General features: G+C 39.0%; 1 protein-coding gene across 1 annotated transcript in view; it reads right to left on the reverse strand.

The window, feature by feature from the left end:
- LOC133652946 (peptidase inhibitor 16-like) overlaps positions 1–9,009 on the reverse strand; it is a 38,142-nt gene extending 29,133 nt beyond the window's left edge. The window contains exon 1 of the mRNA XM_062051903.1: positions 8,614–9,009. Within this exon, the coding sequence (XP_061907887.1) occupies positions 8,614–8,955 (342 nt within the window). The 5' untranslated portion in view covers positions 8,956–9,009. The remainder of the gene's footprint in view (positions 1–8,613) is intronic.
- Between the last annotated feature and the right edge of the window lie 2,153 nt (positions 9,010–11,162).

The following is an 11,162-nucleotide window of genomic DNA, read 5'->3' on the forward strand; positions in this document are numbered from 1 at the left end:
GTAGGCCTTTAACGGTGCTAAACTATCAGACTGCGTGGTCGCTAGTAGTGGCTTTCAGTAGGCCTTTAACGGTGCTAAACTATCAGACTGCGTGGTCGCTAGTAGTGGCTTTCAGTAGGCCTTTAACGGTGCTAAACTATCAGACTGCGTGGTCGCTAGTAGTGGCTTTCAGTAGGCCTTTAACGGTGCTAAACTATCAGACTGCGTGGTCGCTAGTAGTGGCTTTCAGTAGGCCTTTAACGGTGCTAAACTATCAGACTGCGTGGTCGCTAGTAGTGGCTTTCAGTAGGCCTTTAACGGTGCTAAACTATCAGACTGCGTGGTCGCTAGTAGTGGCTTCCGGTAGGCCTTTAACGGTGCTAAACTATCAGACTGCGTGGGACTTTCCGGTCTTGACTTTGGACTTGACTTGAGGGCAAAGACTTGAGACTTACTTGTGACTTGCAAAACCATGACTTGGTCCCAACCTCTGGTACATACTGTACATATAAACATACATCTACATTTACCATCCACACTGAGGGACCAGCGGACAAGAAAACCTTTATCAACACGCATTTGCATTCACTACGAAACATAAATGATTGCTGAACAGAAAGACGTGGAACTGAAAGACCTTCTGCAAGACATTTGGGGGACGTTCATTCAGTTCTTTCATTTTGTAGAAAAAAAAGCAGATGACAACTGTAGTCATTCCAACTTTCTGGCTTTAAGAAACACTAAATGCAGAATATAAATCGTGGTAGTCAGACAGTCAGAGTTTAATTTGTAGATGGAGTTGAGTGGAAATGTGGAATCACTCAATTGTGAAGAAAACAATATGTACTCGGGGAAAAAGAGCAGCACTCGTGCTTTGTTGCACCACTTCTGGCAGTGTCTGAGGCTCCGACTTCACAAGTGACTAACCTTGTCTCAATACCAATATTTTGATACTTTTCCATACCTTTTGGTACTTTTCTAAATAAAGGGGACCACAAAAAAATGTCATTATTTGAACAACAAATGTTAGTGTACATGAAACATATGTTTATTATTGTCATTTAGTCCTTCAATAAAATAGTGAACATACTAGACAACTTGTCTTTTAGTAGTAAGTAAACAAACAAAGACTCCTAATTAGTCTGCAGTAACATATTGTGTCATTTATACACCTATTATTTTGTACACATTATAAAGGACAAACGGTAAAAATTGGCCTGCTGCAATGCAAGCAGCCCATATTATTATTGCTCGTACTTCAAACTTTATTATTATTATTCTAAGTTGTTCTATCCTAAACTCTTACGTCCACTACGAGACGAGCCGGCCAACGAACCCCCACATATGTTATACCGTGGGAAAGGTCTCGTTCGCGCCCATTGCGGGAATCTAAATTGGGAACATTTCGTGTTACCATGGCAACGTTATTCACGAAATCAACAAAAAAATGGGCCAATTGAATAGGGAACCACCTTTGGTTTAATGCGAGACGAAGCGGCCAATGAACCCCCACATATGTTATACCGTTGGAAATGTGTACTTTCCAGCTATAAATGTATTTTAAATTGGGAACATTTCAGGTTACCATGGCGACGCTATTCACGACTAAAGCAAACTTTGCGCCAATTTTTGGGGCAAAAATTGGCCAGCCTACGTTGTCTAATACGAGACGAAACCGGCCAACGAACTCCCACATATGTTATACCATCGGAAAGGTGTACTTTTCAGCTATAAATGTATTTTAAATTGGGAACATTTCAGGTTACCATGGCGACGCTATTCACGAAATAAACAAAAAATGGGCCAATTGACTAGGGAACCACCTTTTGGTTTAATGCGAGACGAAGCGGCCAACGAACCCCCACATATGTTATACCGGCGGAAAGGTGTACTTTCCAGCTATAAATGTATTTTAAATTGGGAACATGTCAGGTTACCATGGCGACGCTATTCACGACTAAAGCAAACTTTGCGCCAATTTTTGGGGCAAAAATTGGCCAGCCTACGTTGTCTAATACGAGACGAAACCGGCCAACGAACTCCCACATATGTTATACCATCGGAAAGGTGTACTTTCCAGCTATAAATGTATTTTAAATTGGGAACATTTCAGGTTACCATGGCGACGCTATTCACGAAATAAACAAAAAATGGGCCAATTGACTAGGGAACCACCTTTTGGTTTAATGCGAGACGAAGCGGACAACGAACCCCCACATATGTTATACCGGCGGAAAGGTGTACTTTCCAGCTATAAATGTATTTTGAATTGGGAACATGTCAGGTTACCATGGCGACGCTATTCACGACTAAAGCAAACTTTGCGCCAATTTTTGGGGCAAAAATGGGCCAGCTTACGTTGTCTAATACGAGACGAAACCGGCCAACAAACCCCCACATGTGTTATACCGTCGGAAAGGTCTCATTGGCGCCGATTGGCATGTTTTAAATTGGGAACATTTCGTGTTACCATGGCGACGCTATTCACGAAATAAAAACAAAAAATGGGCCAATTGACTAAGGAACCACCTTTTGGTTTAATGCGAGACGAAGCGGCCAATGAACCCCCACATGTGTTATACCGTCGGAAAGGTGTACTTTCCAGCTATAAATGTATTTTAAATTGGGAACATTTCAGGTTACCATGGCGACGCTATTCACGATTAAAGCAAACTTTGCGCCAATTTTTGGGGCAAAAATGGGCCAGCCTACGTTGTCTAATACCATGGCGATGCTATTCACGAAATAAACAACAAATGGGCCAATTGACTAGGGAACCAACTTTGGTTTAATGCGAGACAAACCGGCCAACGAACCCCCACATATGTTATACCGTCGGAAAGGTGTACTTTCCAGCTATAAATGTATTTTAAATTGGGAACATGTCAGGTTACCATGGCGAGGCTATTCACGATTAAAGCAAACTTTGTGCCAATTTTTGGGGCAAAAATGGGCCAGCCTACGTTGTCTAATACGAGACGAAACCGGCCAATGAACCCCCACATATGTTATACCGTCGGAAAGGTGTACTTTCCAGCTATAAATGTATTTTAAATCGGGAACATGTCGGGTTACCATGGCGACGCTATTCACGATTAAAGCAAACTTTGCGCCAATTTTTGGGGCAAAAATGGGCCAGCCTACGTTGTCTAATACGAGACGAAGCGGCCAACGAACCCCCACATATGTTATACCGTCGGAAAGGTGTACTTTCCAGCTACAAATGTATTTTAAATTGGGAACATGTCAGGTTACCATGGCGACGCTATTCACGATTGAAGCAAACTTTGCGCCAATTTTTGGGGCAAAAATTGGCCAGCCTACGTTGTCTAATACGAGACGAAGCGGCCAACGAACCCCCACATATGTTATACCGTCGGAGAGGTGTACTTTTCAGCTATAAATGTATTTTAAATTGGGAACATTTTATGTTACCATGGCGACGCTATTCACAAAATAAACAAAAAATGGGCCAATTGACTAGGGAACCACCTTTTGGTTTAATGCGAGACGAAGCGGCCAACGAACCCCCACATATGTTATACCGGCGGAAAGGTGTACTTTCCAGCTATAAATGTATTTTAAATTGGGAACATTTCAGGTTACCATGGCGACGCTATTCACGATTAAAGCAAACTTTGCGGCAATTTTTTGTTTTTGAAAACAACCAGAAAACAATTCAGAAAATTCCAATATTTTACTATTTTCAAAAAAATTCCCGCTTAAACCAAATTCCCAAATTTCCATGAAATTCCAATTGAAATGAATTAAAAGTTCCACAATTGCCACATTTTTCATCTGATTCAAACTGTTCCAACTTTAAAATATTCAGCCTGTTCAGGAATTGTGTGCTCTACTTCAACTATTCTAAAAAAAAATTCCCGGATTTCCCATAATTTCTGTTTTTTATTTTAATTTTCCCCATTCAAAATGAATTGTATATTTTTCAAACTTCTACAATTCCCACATTTTTCAACCAATTCAAACCATTCTACCTTAACCATATTCCACTCATCCTGGACATTCAAACTATCATTTTTCCAAGTTCAAAAAAATTCCAGGAATTCCCATAATTCCCAGTTTTCCAAACCCTATTTTCAACCTTTATTCTGTCGAGTACTCCTCCCACATTTTCCAACCCGCTTCAACCGTTCCACCGTCAAATCATTCCTCTTAATCAGGACTAAGAACGAATTTTTTTTTTTAACTGGAAAAATTCCCGATTTCCCCGAAATTCCAGGAATTCCGTAATACCATTTCTCAATTAAAAATGTTGCTACTTCAACATTTCTCGACTGTTTTTGAAAAATTCCAACACCAACCACTCATTCAGAAAATTCTAATATTTTACCATTTTCAAAAAAATTCCCGCTTTTACCGAATTTCCAAATTTCCATGAAATTCCCATTGAAATGAATGGAACATTCTTCAAAGTTCCACAATTCCCACGTTTTTCGTCTGATTCAAACTGTTCCAACTTCAAAATATTCAGCATGTTCAGGAATTGTGTGCTCTACTTCAACTATTCAAAAAAAAAATTCCCGGATTTCCCATAATTGCTGTTTTTTATTTTCATTTTCCCCATTCAAAATGAATTGTATATTACAGTACAGTAAATACAATAACAAAATAAAGGAAAAACAAAAATGTATAAAAGCAACATTATCAATAATAATAATAATAATATCAATATTAGTGGTGTAATGTTTTTATTCCAAACAAAATATATACATATTAGATTTTTTTTAAAATCGATTATCAATAATCCTGAGTCGAATTACAATCAAATAAATAAAAGTTGCGATTTGGTTGGGAATCAATTTTCTGGAGCATAACTTCAAAACTTTAATTCTACCTGTGCAAGATATTCTTAGCATTTTTTGGCAAAAAAAAAAAAAAAATACACAAAAAAAATTAATACACAAAATAAATAAATATACAAGAAAAATGAATCGACAAAAACAATGAATAGACAAATGACTGAGGATTTCTAAAATAAAATAAAAATATAAATAAAACACAACTACCTACACAAATTGTGTAACGTGGCAAATACACTTTTAACTTTATAAATATTTACTGTCGCTAGCGGCCCTCTGAGGGCCCCCATGGTTGCCATAGGGCCCTCACTAAAGACGAGTGTGACATGGAGAATGATGTCCATCCAGACACATTTTTTATATCACATCAGGAATAATTGTTTTACTATTCAGAAGAATAAAACAAAAGTGACAACCTGTCAATTATTCCTTCCCATTGCAGAAGCTTCTATGCAAACTGCAACAACATGAAGCATTTTTCAGCATTAACAAGCATTATAGTTACAATGTACTAGGGTTCTACGGTATACCAGTACTAGGATAGTACCGCTATACTAATGAATCATATTCGGTACTATACCGCCTCTAAAAAGTACCGGCCCCCCCTTTTTTTTAAAGGGCATGTGTAAAAAGTAAAGATAAAGGTGAAGTTATAACACTGAAACACCCTCAGGAAGAGCTGTTTTAACACATGGCTAGCTAGCTAGCAGCTAACATCCATCCACAGTGTTGTAGCTACTTCTAAATCACTAATCCTGGCCTCCATGGCGACAAAGTAAGTTTCTTACAAGTATTATTATCACTGGAGGAGGAGGAATAGCTAAACATGCTTCACTACACACCGTAGGAGGATACAATAGCTCACCGCCGTCACAATGTAAACAAACGCCATGGGTGGATCTACACCTGACATCCACTGTAATGATACCAAGTACAAGTGCGTATCTAGTCCATACTACTATGATTACATCGATATTTTTTATCGTCACAAAATATTTTTTCTTTTAAATTCATATAACGTTTATAAAGTCAGTAAATACGTCCCTGGACACATGAGGACTTTGAATATGACCAATGTATGACCCTGTAACGACTTGGTATCGGATCCATACCTAAATGTGTGGTATCATCCAAAACTAATGTCAAGTATCAAAGAAGAGAAGAATAAGTGATTATTACATTTTAACGGAAGTGTAGATAGAACATGTTGAAACAGAAAATAAGCAGATATTAATAGTAGTAGATACATTTTTTACAGTTTGTCCCTCATAATGTGTACAAAATAATAGGTGTATAAATGACACAATATGTTACTGCATAGACTAATTAGGAGTCTTTGTTTGTTTACTTACTACAGAAATCCCTACCTGTTGAATTAACTTAAAAAAAACTAGCATGCTAATGTTAGCGAGCTAAAATACTAACTGTGACATGGTAAGGGTACCAAAGACAGAAATCCCTACGCAATGTTCCTTACTGATGTGACCAGAGGTGGCTAGTAATGTGCTACATCACCACTGTCAGTAACTACAGTTGGTCGCTACATCTGTAAGTGCAAGTTAAAACTCTCCTATGCAAAGCCAAAGCCATTTATCAACAACACCCAGAAATGCTTCGCTGGGCCCGAGCTCGTCTAAAATGGACTGATGCCAAGTGGAAAAGTGTTCTGTGGTCTGACGAGTCCACATTTCAAATTGTTTTTGGAAACTGTGGACCAAAGAGGAAAAGAACCATCCGGACTGTTCTAGGGTGAAAGTGTAGAAGGCAGCATGTGTGATGGTATGGGGGTGTATTAGTGGCCAAGACATGGGTAACTTACACATCTGTGAAGGCACCATTACTGCTGAAAGGTACATACAGCTTTTGGAGCAACATATGTTGCCATCCAAGCAACGTTATCATGGACGCCCCTGCTTATTTCAGCAAGACGACGCCAAGCCACGTGTTACAACAGCGTGGCTTCGTAGTAAAAGAGTGCGGGTACGAGACTGGCCTGCCTGTAGTCCAGACCTGTCTCCCATTCAGAAAACCACTGTCAGTAACTACAGTTGGTCGCTACGTCTGTGAGTGCAAGTTAAAACTCTACTATGCAAAGCCATTTATCAACAACACCCAGAAACGCTTCGCCCGAGCTCGTCTAAGATGGACTGATGCAAAGTGGTCTGACGAGTCCACATTTCAAATTGTTTTTGGAAACTGCGGACATGTTTTGTATTTCGCGGCATACCCCAGGGATCAATACTAGGACCAAAATTGACCAAAAAAGGACTTAAAGTTAGTATTATGTTAGTAGTATGACCGGATTTTGTTAGTAATATACTTCTAACTAATGAAGAAGAATGTCATTAAGATACTTTATTGCATTTTTATTTATTATGATTAGGGATGTCCGATAATGGCTTTTTTGCCGATATTCCGATATTGTCCACCTCTTAATTACTGATACTGATATCAAACGATACCGATATATACAGTCGTGGAATTAACACATTATTATGCCTAATTTGGACAACCAGGTATGGTGAAGATAAGGTCCATTTTTAAAAAATTAATAAAATAAGATAAATAAATTAAAAACATTTTCTTGAATAAAAAAGAAAGTAAAACAATATAAAAACAGTTACATAGAAACTAGTAATGAATGAAAATTAGTAAAATTAACTGTTAAAGGTTAGTACTATTAGTGGAGCAGCAGCACGCACAATCATGTGTGCTTACGGACTGTATCCCTTGCAGACTGTATTGATATATATTGATTAGAGATGTCCGATAATATCGGTCTGCCGATATTATCGGCCCATAAATGCGTTAAAATGTCATATTGGAAATTATCGGTATCGTTTTTTTTATTATCAGTATCATTTTTTTTGTTTTTGTTTTTTTTTATTAAATCCACATAAAAAACACAAGATACACTTACAATTAGTGCACCTCCCCCATTTACACTCATTCACACAAAAGGGTTGTTTCTTTCTGTTATTAATATTCTGCTTCCTACATTATATATCAATATATATCAATACAGTCTGCAAGGGATACAGTCCGTAAGCACACATGATTGTGCGTGCTGCTGCTCCACTAATAGTACTAACCTTTAACAGTTAATTTTACTCATTTTCATTCATTACTAGTTTCTATGTAACTGTTTTTATATTGTTGTACTTTCTTTTTTATTCAAGAAAATGTTTTTAATTTATTTATCTTATTTTATTTTATAAAAATTTTTAAAAAGTACCTTATCTTCACCATACCTGGTTGTCCAAATTAGGCATAATAATGTGTTAATTCCACGACTGTATATATCGGTATCGGTTGATATCGGTATCGGTAATTAAAGAGTTGGACAATATCGGAATATCGGATATCGGCAAAAAGCCATTATCGGACATCCCTAATATTGATATATAATGTAGGAACCTACCAGAATATTAATAACAGAAAGAAACAACCCTTTTGTGTGAATGGGGGAGGGAGGTTTTTTTGGGTTGGTGCACTAATTGTAAGTGTATCTTGTGTTTTTTATGTGGATTTAATAAAATAAAATAAAAATTAAAAAAACAATACCGATGATTAAAAAACGATACAGATAATTTCCGATATTAAATTTTAAAGCATTTTTCGGCCAATAACATCGACAGGCCGATATTATCAGACATCTCTAATTATGATTAAGATAAAGTCTTTTTTTTCCCATAATAAATAATGGCTTGTTTTAAAAACCGTTCCCAATGTAATAATATAAATATATTGAAATGAATCATGTCAAAGAAGAAGATTGAATTGTATTGATCTTCTCCCTAGTTGATGCACTCACCAGAGGCAGCATGGCGGAGGCGCTGGGCGACACCTGGCCCCTGTAGTGGTTGTGGAGCTCCACCAGCATCTCCTCCTGCTCCTCGCTCAGGCCGCCCCAGGCTCCAGGCACCAGCAGGGCGCCCAGCACCAGCCACGCCCACATCGGAGCGCCTGAAGTCGGGCAGCAGGTGGCACCGCGCCCCCTGCTCAGCTCCGGCTGAGACGCGGCAGCCGCCCCGGCGTCGTGGACCTTTGGCGGCGACGCGACCCCCTGCTGGGCGCTGCTGACCTTCTGGGCCTCTGCGGTGCCCTGCTGTTGCATGATGGGAAATGAAGTCCTCCGGGGGGGGGGTGAGGACATCCAGAGAGGTGAGTGAAGTCAAAGTGTGTGCCTTCCCTGTGCAGATGTGCGCCTTCCCTGTGCAGATGTGCGCCTCGCACGCTCTGGCAGCTGCTTTAAGAGCGCAGGACACGCCCCTCCATGTGCACACACACACACACACATTGTTCACATTTCACACAACATACACACACTCGCATGCACACACACACATCATGCCTCTTTGCCAACTTTGTTACATGGACTTTTTTTTCTCAGCAAAAAGGTCCAATAATCTGATATGTTGTTCTTAAAGGCCTACTGAAAGCCACTACTAGCGACCACGCAGTCTGATAGTTTATATATCAATGATGAAATCTTAACATTGCAACACATGCCAATACGGCCGGGTTAACTTATAAAGTGACATTTTAAAATTCCCGGGAAATATCCGGCTGAAACGTCGCGGTATGATGACGTATGCGCGTGACGAAGTCCGAGTAACGGAGGTTATGGTACCCCGTAGAATCCTATACAAAAAGCTCTGTTTTCATTTCATAATTCCACAGTATTCTGGACATCTTTTGCAATTTGTTTAATGAACAATGAAGGCTGCAAAGAAGACAGTTGTAGGTGGGATCGGTGTATTAGCAGCGGACTACAGCAACACAACCAGGAGGACTTTGTTGGAGCGCTAGCCGTGCTAGCCGTGCTAGCCGCGCTAGCCGCCGACTTCACCTTGACTTCCTACGTCTCCGGGCCGCCAAACGCATCGGGTGAAGTCCTTCGTCCTTCTGCCGATCGCTGGAACGCAGGTGAGCACGGGTGTTGATGAGCAAATGAGGGCTGGCTGGCGTATGTGGAGAGCTAATGTTTTTAGCATAGCATTGTGCAGTCTGGTTGCTAAGTTAGCTTCAATGGCGTCGTTAGCACAGCATTGTTAACCTTCGCCAGCCTGGAAAGCATTAACCGTGTATTTACATGTCCACGGTTTAATAGTATTGTTGATTTTCTATCTATACTTCCCGTCAGGGGTTTATTTCTTTTGTTTCTATATGCAGTTAAAGCAAGATGCTATCACGTTAGCTCGTAGCTAAAGCATTTCGCCGATGTATTGTCGTGGAGATAAAAGGCACTGAATGTCCATTTCGCGTTCTCGACTCTCATTTTCAAGAGGATATAGTATCCCAGGTGGTTTAAAATACAAATCTGTGATCTACAATAGAAAAAGGAGAGTGTGGAATCCAATGAGCCAGCTTGTACCTAAGTTACGGTCAGAGCGAAAAAAGATACGTCCATCACTGCCTCTCAAGTCCTTCACTGTAACGTTCCTCATCCACGAATCTTTCATCCTCGCTCAAATTAATGGGGTAATCATCACTTTCTCGGTCCGAATCTCTCTCGCTCCATTGTAAACAACGGGGAATTGTGAGGAATACTAGCTCCTGTGACGTCACGCTACTTCCGGTACAGGCAAGGATTTTTTTAATCAGCGAGCAAAAGTTGCGAACTTTATCGTCGATTTTCTCTACTAAATCCTTTCAGCAAAAATATGGCAATATGGCGAAATGATCAAGTATGACACATAGAATGGATCTGCTATTCCCGTTTAAATAAAAAAAAATCATTTCAGTAGGCCTTTAAACCTCTATTTTGTTTTATTGACCCCCTTTTTTTTGTTTTATTGACCTCTATTTTGTTTTATTGACCCCCTTTTTTTTGTTTTATTGACCTCTCTTTTGTTTTATTGACCTCTCTTTTGTTTTATTGACCCCCTTTTTTGTTTTATTGACCTCTCTTTTGTTTTATTGACCCCCTTTTTTTGTTTTATTGACCTCTTTTGTTTTATTGACCCCCTTTTTTTGTTTTATTGACCTCTCTTTTGTTTTATTGACCTCTTTTGTTTTATTGACCTCTTTTGTTTTATTGACCTCTTTTGTTTTATTGACCCCCTTTTTTTTGTTTTATTGACCTCTCTTTTGTTTTATTGACCTCTCTTTTGTTTTAATGACCTCTCTTTTGTTTTAATGACCTCTCTTTTGTTTTATTGACCGCCTATTTTGTTTTATTGACCTCTTTTGTTTTATTGACCGCCTTTTTTGTTTTATTGACCCCTTTTGTTTTATTGACCCCTTTTTTTGTTTTATTGACCTCTTTTGTTTTATTGACCCCCTTTTTTTGTTTTATTGACCTCTTTTTTGTTTTATTGACCTCTCTTTTGTTTTATTGACCTCTTTTGTTTTATTGAC

The sequence above is a fragment of the Entelurus aequoreus genome, linkage group LG07 (genome assembly GCF_033978785.1).
Source record: "Entelurus aequoreus isolate RoL-2023_Sb linkage group LG07, RoL_Eaeq_v1.1, whole genome shotgun sequence".
In the NCBI taxonomy this organism is placed as follows: domain Eukaryota; kingdom Metazoa; phylum Chordata; class Actinopteri; order Syngnathiformes; family Syngnathidae; genus Entelurus; species Entelurus aequoreus.